The sequence below is a fragment of the Haliaeetus albicilla genome, chromosome 3, assembly GCF_947461875.1.
Source record: "Haliaeetus albicilla chromosome 3, bHalAlb1.1, whole genome shotgun sequence".
NCBI lineage: Eukaryota > Metazoa > Chordata > Aves > Accipitriformes > Accipitridae > Haliaeetus > Haliaeetus albicilla.
This window is the reverse complement of record NC_091485.1, coordinates 68,223,626-68,239,876: the sequence shown is the minus strand read 5'-3', so window position 1 is coordinate 68,239,876 and position 16,251 is coordinate 68,223,626. Positions and strand designations below refer to the sequence as shown.

Here is a 16,251-nt window from a genome sequence, read left to right as displayed (position 1 = left end):
TTCTGTAACGTGGCTTATCAATTCTCTCCTCTGTCTTATTTCAACTCGATGGCATTTTCATTTTTTCCAAAGTTTTGCTGACAGCACTAAATGATCAATGGCTATTCATCAACAGACACTGCGATTGAGCCATGGCGTTATGCGGTGTGTCAAAACGTGTCTCTAGATGCACTCGATAGAACATGGCTTGGAGGAAGGATGTTTGTCATTGCAGAGGAAATACAGGCTTTCAGCCAGAATATAAGGGGCAGTTCTTCTTTAGCAAGCATGTGTATGAATATATAGCATTCAATGCTATTTATTTTGCAAGGCACGCCATTATTTCACTTGAATCTGAATGCCTCATGGCCATCAAGCTTTCAACAGGCTTGTTCCAGTTCTGTGAAAAGGCCAACCTTTATTGGGAGACCTTTTCTGGTTTGTGGAAAGCAATCTGTTCCCCAATGACCTGCTGCAATGAAGGACAATTCTGATGGATTGCTGTTCATATAAAAGCCTTTTGCTGTGACCAAGACTTTGAGGAAAAGAATAACATAAGAGTAAGCACCTCTTTCTACCTCCCTCAATCCCATATCCATATTCTGCCACTAAACTTGAGAAATGAATTGCTGGAAGCGCATGACTGTTACCATGAACGTTTTGTTCACTCCACAAAAGTTGTAGACATCCTTTATATATGATCTTAAAAAAAAAGTCCTATTTTTTCCTAATCCTTTTCTAAACATAGAATTAAGCCTTATATCTAAAAAATCCACTACTCCACTTTACTCTCTTACACCTGTATTTATTGCAGGAAAAGGCAACAAATTAGCAAGATTAAGTGGCAGCTCCTTCCCAGAATCTTTCACAGAGACAATGGACAGCTTTCCTAATGTCAGTCATTCTGAGATATAAGCTATGCCATGAATTTAACATTTGGGGTCTTTCTTCAATTTTTAGATCCTTGAGCCAACAAATACCCTTGGCTTATTACCTTAAAAAAAAAAAAAAAAAAAAAGTCAAGTTTAAATAAATCCAAAGTAACATATTCTCTCCTAAAATCATGCAGAAGATAAGAACAAGGAAAAAAAAATGGGAAGGGAGAGAAAAAATATTAGATTTCATCCTAATTCAGGACATGGAAATAATAAAAAAAAAGTGTGGAAAATATACCACAGCATCTTCAAAAGGCAAAAGAGATAATTAACTTAAGAAAGAGTGATAGGAAGAGAGGCAATAAGGCAATAGGCAATAAAGACTCAGAAAAACCAAACCTCTTGACTTCAACACAAGGTTACAGAGTAGAAATATTTGGGACAAGGAAAGGGGGTTGGGCAACTAAAACAATTTTATACAATTCTACTGATTGATCCCAGTAAGTGCTACTGTTCAGAAGAGCACAGGAATACAAGGGTTAGCACATCCTCACTAGCAATGCTTCAGTTTAACAGAGGACTGATTTTTAAGCCAGCGTGATTTACTAGTATGCCTCTGGGCTTTCCTGGGTGTGGATGGAGCTAAGCAAGTGTTTCATGGCTTTGATAAATCAGCTTGCAAGTGTAGTAAGGTATTCAAAATGCCTGCAGTGTATGTGTCATCATGAAGTATATGTTGTTGCTTTGCGGGTCTTTTTATTTTTTATTTTTAAATCTTTTTCTTCTCAAATTGTTTGCTGAGGTAGGTGGCCAAGAACTGGAGCCACCAGGATTCCTGCCAGAACTTCTCGACACACCTGAAAGAATCTTGAGTAAGAATGGTTTAAGCTTTACTTAAAGCTTTACTTTACTATTGCATAGCAGTGGGGAATCACTCGTATTCCAGCAGCATTGCAGGGAAGCGTGCTGTCAGCAAATAGCTAGTAAGTCTTATCTCAAAAGAGTTTAACAACTGAAGCAGGACATGGGGCAGTCTGGGGACAGTTCTTGTCATTTACTTTTTTAAAAAGGAGAGTTGTTTGTTTACTTTTTCATTTAGATAATGCCACATTCTTCAATGGAGTCTTTCAAAATGTGGAAAGTGTTGCATTATTTTTTGGTAAGTATGTATTCCAGTTGTACTTGAGCATTGAACAGAAATCCTGTGGAGTTTTCTTTTATATATACTGAAAAGGAGCAGGGATTTTTGAGGCTGTAGATTTCCTCAAAGATTATTATAATACTAAATACCGCTGAGTGTCAAGCATTGCTCAATGTCCCTGTGTTACTGCCTTGTTTAGGCTCTGCGTTCACATGAACATCACCCATGTGTAACCCACACCTAACTCATCTCCATTTACCGTGCATTTTATGGCTGTTCTCCTTCCAGACTGCCTAGGTTCGCACTTCACCTGGCTACAGTCCATCTTCACTAACTTCCCTGCCCTGCTCAACTTTGTGAACAAAATGAAGTGTGTTACTGGTTTTTGTCCCAGGGATTTTGAAGACTATGGTTGCTCTTGCCGGTTTGAGATGGAAGGGCTCCCTGTGGATGAAGCTGATGAGTAAGTCTTATCCATGAGATGTCCTCTTCTGCCCTGACTGCTGTCAGTGCCCTCATGCTCTGATGACCCGAAGCGTAACACTTGCCTAAATGATTTAAGGACAGTTGTAAAAAAATAGAAGATTTATTCAGAGGGTCAGTCAGTCCCACACCATATGGCTCTGTTTAATCTAGTCATTACTAGCTTGTGACCTAAGTATCTGATATGACCCATGAAAGAACTTCAATTCTGGTTTATCAGCCCTGTCCTATGTTATTCCTACCTGCTAGTGAGCACTATCTTTCTGCTGGGCCAACACCCTCTACCAGATACCTTACAGCATGGTTTGGAAACAGATGAAGTCAAGGTGGTCATAATCTACAGCATGTGATGGTCCACTTGCTTCTTTTTCTCATAGCTTGAAGTCTCTCTTTATTTGCCCACAATTCAACGTGGAGAAATACTCCCATGCTACAGATAAAAGCAGAGTCCCTCACACCTGCATATAATCCCACCAGTACAATGCTGGTGGCACAGCTGGTTTAAACCGGTTGCAGAAGGTGGCAACTAATATGATAGAATAAGTAAACATCCATCGCCTTGACATATCTTATCCAGAGATCTTTAAATTCTGAACAGATCTTTGTGAACAAAACCTCATTAACTTCTTTGCACTGGAGAATTCTGTCTTGCACTTGAATCGGTGACAAAAACTGGAGGGCCTGTTAATAAGGTGAGTGGGAGAGCATTAACCTGAGCAGTTTAGTGGGTTTACAATCTTATCAAACTGTTGGTATTGGGAGTTGTGTAATACACCAGCAATGTAAGCTCATAGTGGACTATAATGAAAGTGTTGGCATCTGAGGGGGATTTAAGCATCAACAGAATCAAGTTACAGCTAAGTATGACTTCAAGTGGCAGTTTGGAGGTTAAGCAGGTCTTGCCCTCGATACCTGTGTACACACTGAGGTTGTAAGACACGGGAGCATCCAGGCACAGAGAACAACGTAGCTCAATGGCTCTTCCCAGCACCCTGCACCAGGAACAAAACCATCCAAACTCCACTCTGAGCTTTGGAGGGATATTGCCCCAGACACTGATGGGGCTAGTGAGCAAAAATGTAATCTCAGGCCAGGACGATCAAATGGTTGTTCACTTATGACAGTGGGAGGTGTGAAAAGAAAATCAAAAGGAATCAAGATCCATCCATGTCTAAAAAGAAAAAAGGTTTTTCCAACAATGTGATGTAACATATTAATTCCCCAAGTGAAGACAATGGCTCAGAAAGGGCTAATGCCTATAGGTAGGTGGAAATTAATCCCTCCACTTTCCAGCATGGGATGGCTGGGAAAACGAAAATCTAACCCTGCTACTGGAAGAAGCCATGGGACTTCTCATGAAAGGTTTTCTGAATAATCGTGATGACATGCTGAAAGGAGAGCTCGAGTCAGTTCAATGGATTGATACCTGAAGAGACGAGCACCTGGGCTTTCGCTTCACTCAGCTTCATTTTAACGCAGAGCAGCATAAATGCAGAAATAGCAGAATGATCTATCAGCAGTTTTGTCCCGAGAGACATCCACAGAGTCACATTGTATTTACAAATTGGTTAGTAGTCCTGCGGTGAGTTTTCCTTAGCAGCATGGCAACCCCACTGCAGTTTGCAGTAAATGGAGACTGATTATTGTTTTGCCACTGACACGGGTATGACCTTGGTTCAAGAAAGCCTCCAAACAGGTCGCTGCTACAGGTCTCTCAGACACAGTTCCCACAGTGTTGCAATTTTTTCAGGAACTTTATTTCTTAGAAACTAGTTTTGCAAACCTCAGATTTTGTCACTGCCATTTCTGTTCCATAAAAGAAGGCTGAACATCTCACTGTAAGTTTTTAAGGCATTGGAAAACGTTTGTGCCCATAAGCGCAACATTTTCCCATTTCCCAGAGGAGCTAGTTGTCATATCTAAATTAGGAGCCTAGTCTACCTCTATAGTCCATGGGGAAAGAGAAGCCTGCCCAGAGGACAATCCATGTCTTACAATTCCCTACTCACTTAGGGAAGGCAAATAAATTTTTTTATTAACTGTTGCAGTAAGTGTTGATATAATTGTGATGCTCTAAACAAACAAGAACTGCAGGGAGTTTGTATGAGACTAACTATGCAGTTAGAGGAGCTTTCAGGTGCTGACACCTCGCTAGACCTCAGGCAGACAGGAGTGGGTCTTGAAACATTTCTCTGATCCGCTGCTGGCAAACTGAGCAAACCCCATCAGTGATTTCTTTCACCAAGTCAAAAGTCTGATCACGGTTAGGACTTGGACTGCTTCCCTGGTTGTGAGGACAAATTAAATACTGTAATAATTGTCTATTAATATAGTAAGTGATTAAATATTAAATGCTTCCTAAATATAGGAAGTGAGAAAGTGAATGCGTAGCCTAAAAGGGACCCTGCAAGGGGCAGGTGGCTGCTCTCTGCTCTGATGGGTGCAGGAATGCTTCTGCCCACCGGTGGATTCAGTGCATATGCAGGGCTGTGGGTGATGCGTAATAACACATTCACTGTGCCTTTAACAAAAATCCCACATGAGCTTAATTAAAGTTAAATCCTTACATCGTGATCGCAAGTTAACCCTTCCTGGCAGCAGATGCGGGTTTTAAGTCTTAATGTTGCCTCTGCATTTGGCATGGTCAAGACCAATGGCAATTCAGTAGCAGACCCATGTTCTGAGTCCATTTCTATAAAATGAGGATATTTCAATCTAAATATAACAGCAAGTCCCTGCTTAATCTGTGTAACAATTTTATATGGGGTAAATGATGACTGAGTGTTTTAGTGGTGTTTCATTTATAGCTGATGTCAGTGCACACAGATGCTGCTATAATACAGAAATAGATGACTTGCCTGCTCAAAAACAGCTGAAGAGAAGAGAGGATTGATGAAGAGCTTGTTGTTTTAGTTGAATTTTCATTGCTATTCACAGCTAAAGTGGTCATGCAGGCATTTGAGGTTTGCATGACGGCAGGGGTGTAGGAAAACACAAGGTTTCTAACTGCCTTTGTTGTGTGGTGGTAGGAGAAATCTGCTTTATTCCAGTGTAAGAAAAATACTTCGTGGCCTCTTCCCATGGCTAAATGGTGCATTTTAATTCTGATTGTTGCATAGAAGAGAAAGTACAAGAAACAGGATTACACTGCACATATTTATACAGTCTCAATGAGACACAGGGATTCACAAGGCATTGCAGAGACATTAACCCTCCATGAGTGCCGGGTTCTGTGCAGTTCTCCAAATCTGCAGTGAGAAAGGTTGTGGCAGGACTGGATCCAAGACATGGCTTGGCATTGAGCTGACAGTGCTATGGGTGGATATTTGGGCACTGATAGTGGATTTCTCATTTAAACTGCCTGTATAGTCCTTGTAAGGACTCAGGTACAACAGCAAGACAGAAATGTAAATGTGGTCCCCCAAAGCATGCAGACCTGCTCCCACCACTGAGTTTTGTATCCAGCTGTACCTATCCCACTAGACCGACTCAGGGAAAAGCAGTACTCAGCCTTTCTTGTGTCTAGGGACCACACTAAGGACCCCTTTTTCTCCTTTGGCATCTTTTGCATTCTTGTGTAAGAGCAACGTGAAAGCATTGCAGTCTGATCTTGAACTGAAATTAAATTGTGTGCACGCTGTGTTATTTCATTCTTTAAGATGCTGTTTCCAGCACCGCAAATGCTACGAGGAAGCAATGGAGATGGAGTGCACATGGGACCCATCAAAGATTTCTACAGATGTCAGCTGCTCTACTGAAAACCTGACCTGTGGTAAGATTAACCTATCACAAGAGCTTAATACTGGAGCCTAACCATGAACAAGAAGTTCATTCTGGTCTATCTACCCAAAGTCATATATAAATTAAGCGGAACGCACCTCCATGTGTGGATTTTTAAGGGATTAAGTGTTCTGCTCAGGGGTGAATGGAAATAGGAATACACAGAGGCATCAAAGCCCAAGTAGGCAGGAAAATTGAAGTCAAATAACTAGAAACTTGCCAGGGCCCCTCTAACAGGCAGCCTCTTGCTGAGGTTTCCCTGACTTTGCAGGACCACTAAGAATTGCTTGAGATACATCCACACATCAGAAATGCAGCAGATGCTGGGGAAAGACCTGAAAAACAGTTCCCTTCTGAAGCTTCATGGCCTGATTTTTATGTACTTTGAAGGATCAAATTCTTTGCTCACAGGGTCATATACACTCCTCAGCTACAACAGTATCACCAATGAGGGCAGAGTCCATGCTGTTATAACAGGAGCTACTCCATGCAATACTGGTACACTCCTGGCAAGTGTGGAACAGGTTTCTTTAATGTCTAATCATTTTTTAGTATAATTTTTCAGCAAGTATTGGCTCTCAGAAAAGACTATATGCTGGACCATGATTTGAGGATACCAGCAAAGAGGAGCAGAATCCCCAAACCAATACCCTTACAGCATGTTTAAGCAACAATCTGATCCAATTTCTTTTTCTTGTTTCCAATTAAAACCATTTTTGTTATTTAGGCCATCTATAAAGGTCCAAGTGCATCTAAACATAAGTAGTGCTTTTTTAGCTCTTTCCATACTTAATCGGAAAACATTTTGTTCAAACTTAAAAAAAAGGGAGGAAAAAAATAGAATAGTCCCCATCAAAAATATGAAACATTAGTGTGACAGCTATGAAAAGTCTATGTTTTTTGAAACTCTGAAAGGTAGAAGGTTTTGAAGTGGGATAATAGTATTTCCCAGGAAACTGTTTGAAATATCAAACCCTATATCAGCTGGGTTAAGTATTCCATGGAAAAACTAGAGGCAGCAAAGCACTTCTCTGCAGTCCTCAGTGCTCTGTATTCCTCAATACTCTGTAGAACAAACCAGCACAGGCAAGAAGTCTATTGCCATGCCAGGCTACCTTGGTTGGCGTTTCAAAAACAGTGTTGGACTATGAAACTTGACTGTGTTTAACGTGAAGCAGCACAGTATAGATAGATCTGCACTAATGAATATAGACGCAAACCTTACAGGGAGGAAAAAGCAGGAGGTGGAAAAGATTTTTCAGTAGCACCTTGTCTGGATTTTTGTTTTATTTCCAGAGTCTGGGGATCCCTGTGAACAGTTCCTGTGCAACTGCGACAAAGATGCCATTGAATGCTTTGTGAATGTACATATTAACTCTTCCTTGAATGGGCTGGATGTCTCCTTCTGTCCATCTCTGGTTACAGGTAATAATAGGGATCTGATCGATTGCCTCCTCCTGCCAGTTTTTCCGCTGGCACCAAATTTGACCCAACGAGAATGAAGCAGTAGCTGGGTGCTTTCCTGCACTAAATCTGGCAGTCTGTCCTATTCTCTGTTTCATGTGCCCTTTCCATTTACTGCTACTCAAGTGAATAGCAAGAGAGCAGAAGAAGGTGGACTAATTGCTGTCCTGGAGCAGGTCCAGGAGAGGTTATGGAGCTGGTGAGGAGGCTGGAGCACATGACGAAAGAGGAGGAGGCTCAGGGGAGATCTTTTTGCTGTCCTCAATACTAGTGGGGTGTGTAGAGAAGATGGGGCCAGACTCTTCCTGGAGGTAGAGGAGCACAGGGACAGGACAAAAGGCAACAGACACAATTGCAACAGGGAAATATTCCAGTTAGATAGGAAGAAATTTTTTTTTAGGAGGCTCCTGCCAATCCTGTGAGGCTCTTGCCAAACTGAATGAATGGGTGATACTTGGGGTGATTAGTGACCCACTGAGGTCACTAGCAGGAATGCCAAACTGAAAATATTGCTAGCTCAAATTTCCCCTTAAAACATGCAAAAACTAGCTGGAAAGGCAAAAATAGACCCACTCTGCTCTGTTACTTGGTTTCCATCTTGGAAGGAAAAATTGTCTCTAAAGATGAAGGGGATATTTATCTCCATTATCATACACTGATCTGTGCTCTGGAGCTGAAATTACAGCCTTGTAAGACTGAATATGTGTCCTGTGGGAACAGGGCTGGATTAAAAACTTAATTCGTATGGATTTCAATCAGCGCATGGCAGAGGGAGGACCTTTGAACTCCCAAGCTGAGACAGACATGAAAAAGCAATGCCAGTTTTTCTAATCCTTTGGCTCATAGTCACACACCTTAGTGCTAAGGACAGATATACACATCTATATCATGCTCTGGATGGATGCGTGCATCCCCTCGTGAAAAGGTCAAGGGACAAGAAAATGCCATAGGAAAGTTTGCATCAAAGCCAGAAAATTGTTTCATGTAAGCCAGTAATCTTTCACCGGGATCAGATGGCTCTAATATAAAGTATGGCAGTTCCAACACATTACAAATAAAGGGGAAATTGTTAGGTGCTAACAGGAAAATCATGCTGGTTTTACCACTGCTGATAAAGATAGATTCAATTTTAGCTCACTGAATACCTCCGCTGATTTTAGGCTCCTGATTATATTTCTTAAGGGGAAAAAAATCCTCTTAATGAAACATTTTTATTTAGTGTTCACTCATGTTCAATCTTCCTGTTTAGCTGTTCTATCCAGTTCAGGCTTTGAAAAAAGAAAATAAACCTATCTGACAAATTTCTAGGAGAAGGATTTTGGTAGATTCTTTATTACAGACAAAAAATTGAATGAAGTGGGGATGTATTTGCTTAAATCTGTGCTTTAATAGGAACACATTCAATGAAGTCCTGATTTGTACTATTCTGATTAAAGAGTGCCAAACCCCCTTCTCACTCTTTAGTCTATGAGAGAGCTTTCTCTTTTTCAGAAACAACCAGCAAGAGAGAGATTACAACACTTCACCCAGAGGGTATGTCTTTATCTCTGTAATTCTTTGACTGGAGTATACTAAATTGAGACCAATTTATACTCAGAAAAGTAACCTGAGTATTTTAGAAGCTATGAATTCCTTTCTGAGAAGCAAAGACAAGTTTTAGCGAGATGTCAATATATGGAAATAAGAGAAAAAAAGCCTAGTAAACCAAAGCACCATTTTTGTGACAAGCGTTTACTCAGGTGCACAGGAAAACTTCAATCAAATGACTCCTTTTTTTTATGAGAAGGAATTTAGAAGAGAACCCTGAATCTTATTTAGAAATAATGTAAGCAGAAACACACTAAAAACAACTTAAAAATATTTTCAGACGGATCCTTTTCTATTTGCATGCACATATAAGGCCCTGCTTCAACAAGGTTCCTAGCCAAGTGCATGGATTTAAACATTTAAGTTTTCTGTTTAAAAGTTTAATTCTTATCTTGATACTTTCACTATAGGCCACATATTTAAGTACCTGCTGAAATGGGAATTTAAAGTATGCTGATTGCTAGCCAATTTCTCTTGTTTAGGTTGAAACTCTTTGTGATAGAGACTGAGGCATTTATTTTTTTTATTATACTATATGTTGCTGAGTAGAATTTAGTATCAGCAGTGAACAAATACTAAGGCAGGATTTTAATACTGCTACCATAATTATCAATAATTAGGTTTTTATTTGCTATATTTATATCATATAATAACCATACAAAAAGCACAATAATAATAAGATTTAGAAATAAGTTCCATTCTGACAACTCTGATCATATTATGCCAAGATCCAGTCTAATGAACATTCTAAGCCATGACTCTGGAGTAAGAATGTGTTTATTTTTGCAGAGTTCCTTCATCATGGGACTGACAAAACAGAGGCTGCAACTGCATCCGCGGAGGAAGGTTTGCAACCTACAGTGCAAGCAGCACTGTTTTCAGCTCCTAAAAGCTGAAAGAATAAAATACAAGAATAAGCTGTTTGCTTTCTTTCTGCCCTTCTAAAAGGACTGTTATAAAAGTAGATATAAAGTTTGGGTGATCGAATTCAAGGCTGAATGAGAAGGTGCGATTTTTCAATTTGTGCACGTGATATGCTTAACCAGTGCTCACAGGAAGTTTCCCAAGGGCTGAGAATGAGCACCCTATGACAACAACCTGTTCTCATCCAAACAGACCTTTTTTTTTCCTGGGAGCACAGGTTGCAGCAGGTGAGCTGTTTGGCAGAGATGTGCTGTGTGGGTGCCAAGAACTGGACCCACAGCCAATTGCATGTTTGTTGTCTTTAAACAGACATTTAATTATACAAGATCAAGCAGTGGCATGAGGAAGAGTTGAGCATGGTTTGTTGCAAACGAGCCAGCAGTTTGGTGGGTTATTTACTTGCAACATAGAGATCCAGGTTTAAGACCTCCTCACTCTGGTGCCTCTTGGGTGAGCTTCTAAACCACAAGACCAAGTGGTTCTTCTGACAGTCTTCATTTTTTTTCTGCTACAACCAATAGCTACCTTATTCAGGAATGGATGCTTGAAAAATCTCATTGCTGTTCTCTTCCTACCTGCATGGGGTGCACTACAATACAAGAAGCCAGGGAGAGAAATCATCCAAAAATCAGAACAGAAAGCAGTGGCTCTGGGAGGGCACATCTGCTAAGAGAGGGCCGAGTCATATAGTAGTGAAACAGAGAAGGAGACTGATCTTGGACCAGCCGTTGTCCAATTTAGCTGATGCACTCTTGTAATGTGGCCCCATCACAACCAAAGCCATACTGTCACGTACAGAAACCCCGTATCTGCCAAGCACGCGAGCAATGTGCGCTGGGTGGGTGCGACCGAGCCGCTGCTTAACTCAGAGAAACTCAGGAGTTAATTTGTGGGAGCTGGGAAAGGTGGAAAGTTGCACTTTTTGAGAACTTAAGAACCCGGTTTCAAGCTGTAGTGTGCTCTGTGTTTCTCAAAGGGAGCCGTTGTCCAAAGTGTGAATCTGGAATAATGAAAAACCATATGGAATTTTTTTCTTTTATTTTTTCTTCTTTTCTTCTTCTCCTCTCCCCCCACTTTTTTTTTTTTTTTAAGAGACAACACTTCAGACTTTAACAGTTTTTTTTATTTTTCAAAAAGTGCCACATGTGCAAGGGTACCTACCTGAAAAGGCTTTATGCTGTGTGTAAGTGCTGGCTGTTTCTTCATACCCTTCCTGTATTATCAAGGTCATTTTTTTTACCAGATATTTCTTGTTCTTGCCTAACAATAGCTCCAGTATTAGGTCATGTTTTTCTTGCTGCTTCTGGGAGGCTTAGGTAATAGAAGGTAATAGAAAACTGCGAACTCCTGAAGGAGTGAGTGCACCTGTATTTGCACATCTGTAGCAATCTTTTACTCCCTGAAAAAACAATTACTTGTGCTCTCTAAAGAGGCATAGTTCATTGTTAAGGCTCAAAATATTGCCAAGGGATAAAAACCTGTATTAGGAATTTTAGAAAGCTGAAAACCTATCACAGATAACATATCCAATCAGACTTTGAAGGAAACATTTGGAGAACCACTTACCATTTAACTAGTCTCCCCATTTAAGCCCAAAGGAGTTTCACCATCGACAGCTGTGGGAACTACATTAAACCAAAGCTAAGTACTACTCAGAAACTCATTTAAAGGCAAAGACATTCTTCTTCAACATCCTAACAACACAAAAAAAAGATGCAGAGATGATTTTTTGGGGTCATTTGATAGTTATGTTTATAATTTATCAAAAGGTAACTGACAAATGGAAATCATTTTATCAGGTAAAGAAATAAGTTAGAGGTTAGGGAAGTATTTGGTCTTCTATTTGGCTGCCCATCCATACTTGACTTTCAGTGCAGGCAAACACAAGGTGTTCATGAGAAATGTGGCGTCCTTCTGTGTGCAACAGTGAGATTTTTAGACCTAACCCCCTTTTAGTGTATTTGTCTGTCAAATGGATTTAAAATTGAATCTGCCACTTCAGTCATATTTATGCTGCTTCTTTGTCAGTGTAAAGCACGTTATTTGAATGCAGCAAAGAGATTATTTTATCAGTATCACTTTGTCTACAACAATGAATGCACCGCTGAGAAAAACAGGTAAATGTACATGAAATGCCTGTGTCTTCCTGCTTTGCTGTAAAAGCAGTTCTCAGCAGCTTGACTCTTCATAAAAGTCTGTGCTGGCAACTTGTTTTCTGAGTTTACATTGTCTGTCTTCAACAGTGATTTTTTTTGAGCCCAGTAAGATGGTCCTGGGGACTTCCAAAGCCAGAGGTAAGAGTCTGATTACACTTTTGTTGATGAATCAGGCACTCTTGACTCCAGGTGAAAATGGATTTTAGTTTATGAAGCTCTGTGGTGTCACAGTCAAAAATCTGCAGCACAGGATTTCTGGATAATACCTCTAGTTCTTCTGCTGACTTGCACATCCTTCAGCAGACCTTTTATTTCTCCTAATTACCCTCTTCATAAAACCAGGCTAATAGTGATGTTTGGTTAAGGTTTATGATGTTTTCAAGTAAAAGTCACTCAGAAATGCACTGCAGAAATACAGCAGGTAGGTCACTACCATGATGCCTCTGGTTTTTGTACAGTTACCACAAGGGACCACAGAGGTACAGCTCCTGCTCCCCCCGTCCTCTCGATAAAAAGTCAGTGACTCTCAGCTTTCCTTTTTCTTTGACTGACACAGCAATACTTTACCTAAAAGCATCACAGCTAAAGATCCATGCGTGGTGATGACAGGGCTGACGGAGAATCAAATTTAGATCAGGGGCAGATAGCAGATAAACAATAAAACCCGGCTGAGAAGTATTAGCTGTTTGTTGCCTCCAGCCACTCATTTGCACTCCTCATCCATGTATTTATGAAAACCTCTTCACATAAGGTTTTCTGATATAATGGTTGGTCCTTTAAATTACTTTCATAGCATCGGCTGCCAGAAGGGTTCATTTTGATTTTGCTTCCTCCTTTATTACATAGAATTTCATGGCATTCTTTCCCCGTGGAAAGAATTCAGCTTTTGCAGTTGTTACTGCTTTGAACACAACTACACCAGTAGCTACAGCTATAAGTGGAGCACCTTGGTAGACTTGGAAGTTTTCAGTGGCCCCTTTTTTGTAGAAAGGATCATTCAGGCAGACTGAAATGCACCAGAAAAATGTCAAGGAACACTGAATATGGAGAGTAGAAAGTAGTCATCTTTTGACTCTGATTACAATGTCTGAGCAGTATCCATGTCTCCCACCCCAATACAGAAATTTGGCATTGCGGTACTAAGAACTGGTCAAAATCACTGAATGTTCTCCTCCATTAACTTGTCTGTATCAGAAAATCTGTGTGTTGTGTTGCAGATCTGCATGGCTCCTGGAAGATTATTTGTAACATCTATTCTCACCTAAGTGCAGAATTTCCCAAACCCCAGTTTTATTTTCTACATCTAGTAGGAATCGCTTTCATTTCAACAAATCACTGTCAAACAAAGTGGCATAAAATATGCAGCTTGCTGAGCTATTAAAACTAGAGTGTTCCTATTGATCCCTTTCTGCAACCTTTCATGGGCTTCATTGTGTTCTTAGCAGTACTTTCATTTTTTTAATCTATTCTCTTATCCTATGACAGGCTATTTTCAACACATACTAAACCCAGAACATCAGAGGCACAAATTTAATGAATTCGAGTTTAATCCAATTAATAAGTTCAGCCAAGGTATTCAAAAGGAAAGGCTTTAAAAAATGGAAACACACGTTCACTGGTATTTTCAAAGTATTTTTTTGTGAAATGCCACATTCTTCATATTGACATTTAGAGAAAATGGAACCCTTTGATCTCCGTTTGATAACAGTGTTTTCATTTACAAGTTAACATATATAAAAAAGGTTAAACAAGAAAGAAAAAAGATGTTAAGAAATCTCCAAATTAAACAAAACATTCCTGCTCAGTAATAAAGCTTCAGATAATCTAAAAATAAATACCAATTTAATTTTTAGGATAAAGAATCTCCTTCAAATTATGTTTCTATTCAACCTCAACTTACTTTCCCCTTGATATTTCCTTGTGGTTACAACACAGTAAATCCTTCAGTTGCCCAGCTCTACATCAGCCAAATAATTTTCTGCCTTCACTAATGTTGCTCTCTGTTTTGGTACCCTCATGTGAACTGACACCTTTTTTTAAGCAATTTACTCAGAAAATGACATCTCATGACATCTCATCTCCACTTCATCCCTCAGTATGGCTTACTAACCAGCAACCCATATTATTTTCAGCAACTGGCACAACTCTTTACCTCAGTATGCAACATATAAAATTTTTAAAAATAATCAGCAGTTAAATTGGTCATATTTAACCAGTAACTTTTCTTCTGAAAGGCAGGAGATGTGAAGAAATGACCAGTGTGAATACTCTTTGCTTTTCCAACTTTCATCTTGAATGTTTTTTCTCTATGACCATCAGTTCACACCAGTTCTGCCTGAGGATATTACTCTGACCGGCTATCTAAAATGAAAATCTTGCTGTTTATTTTCTATGTCTTCTTCTGCTTTCCTCTTTCTGCTTATTCAGAAGAGGATGGATTTAGGGAAGCTGTGGTCCCAGTGGAAGAGATAACCACCTCCTCAGCCTCATTCCCAGGAGATATTAACTCAATGCAAGTCAAAATTGTCCCCACTGAGAAGATTCCTGCAGGAACATCTACAAGGACAAAAGAAAAAGGCAAGTAAAAAATGAATTACAGCTATTCTAATTTACAGCACTCCCCTATTCCTCTTCACAGCTATCTGAGGATTCAGCGTTTCTCATGGATATGTAGAATAACGCTACTTTCTCCCTAAATCTGGGATACAGAGTGCACAACCCTGATTGCACTGGAAAGGGCAGTTCACTGACCAGGAAAGCTTAACTAACCATTAATGAACAGTCTTCCAACTATGAATTAAACAAATGTTAGAGGACTGCCAATTGACTATGGTTCAGAATATGTACATTACTGAAAAAAGAGTTTATTCTACCTTCGCAAGTCTAATCTATGCATATGTCATCTCCAGAGACAAGCCCTGCAAGGGGTGGCCAGAGCACAGCTTCCTCTGGAATAGCTCTGGAACTGGTACTGTCTGACACAGGACCCAGTGAACCTGCTGGAAAAGGTAAATTAAGGTTTTTTTTTTTTCCCAGTTATAGCTAATTAAATATTCAGCTACCCCTATATTAAAAGGTAGGTGTATATTACATGCAAAGATTATAAACCAGTTAGACAAGCATATATGTATTGGTATTCATAAGAACAGGAGATGCAGTCATCTGCAAAAGCTTCCAACAGTTTAACCTCTTCCACCAATGTGCTATCATTAACATTTACAAAAAACCTATTTGTGATTAGGTTATAAGCACCTTTTTCATACAGTACAAGATCTAAAATTTGCTCAGTGAATGTTTCCCCTTGCTTTTGTTTGTAGGCAGTAATTTAATCATGTCTTTGAGTTACTTTATTTTACAAGCAGCAGAAGCAATAAAAGGAACTTCCCCTGCTCATCACTCCAACCTCTTGCCAAAGTCTTGACGGAGTTGGGCTTTTTCTCACCATTTCTGATTCTGTTCCAACTCCTGCTCAGACTTCACAGAGATCCCAAGACATTTCAGACCTGTCGCTACTGTAAATTCACACTCATGGACTGTCCCATCCACCTTGTTAGGCTTCCCAATGGAGAGAAGCAGTCCCAGAACTGGAAAAGAGCAGACATGAAGAATCAACCCAGCCTTCCATCAAATTGGAAAATTTGATCATAAAATATCAGCTTTTAGGGAGCGCACATCAGGGCATGAACCTGGGGTTCGTTCTTAGTGAATTAACATGAGTGAGCAAAGACCCAAGCAGGCACACGTGTAGGGTTTCCTACTGGGGGAAGTAATCCAGGGTTGTCCCTGGAAGAAGCAGGGAGAGTCAGTCTAGAGCTGCAGAAGGCAAGATGGGGTTACTCATGGGAGCAAGAAGGATGCCCAG

The 16,251-nt window shown here is 40.1% G+C and overlaps 1 protein-coding gene across 4 annotated transcripts in view; it reads left to right on the top strand.

Annotated features, from left to right (window-relative positions):
• Window positions 1-16,251, top strand: part of LOC104310825 (uncharacterized) — a 46,526-nt gene that overhangs the window by 25,916 nt on the left and 4,359 nt on the right. For 3 of the 4 annotated variants that reach the window (XM_069780079.1, XM_069780078.1, XM_069780081.1), the window contains 10 exons: window positions 1,661-1,726; window positions 1,954-2,013; window positions 2,284-2,458; window positions 6,138-6,250; window positions 7,555-7,683; window positions 9,214-9,255; window positions 10,099-10,155; window positions 12,477-12,527; window positions 14,817-14,966; window positions 15,299-15,397. In XM_069780079.1, coding sequence (XP_069636180.1) covers window positions 1,661-1,726; window positions 1,954-2,013; window positions 2,284-2,458; window positions 6,138-6,250; window positions 7,555-7,683; window positions 9,214-9,255; window positions 10,099-10,155; window positions 12,477-12,527; window positions 14,817-14,966; window positions 15,299-15,397 — 942 coding nt within the window. The remainder of the gene's footprint in view (window positions 1-1,660; window positions 1,727-1,953; window positions 2,014-2,283; window positions 2,459-6,137; window positions 6,251-7,554; window positions 7,684-9,213; window positions 9,256-10,098; window positions 10,156-12,476; window positions 12,528-14,816; window positions 14,967-15,298; window positions 15,398-16,251) is intronic. The other variant, XM_069780080.1, reaches the window with a different exon arrangement.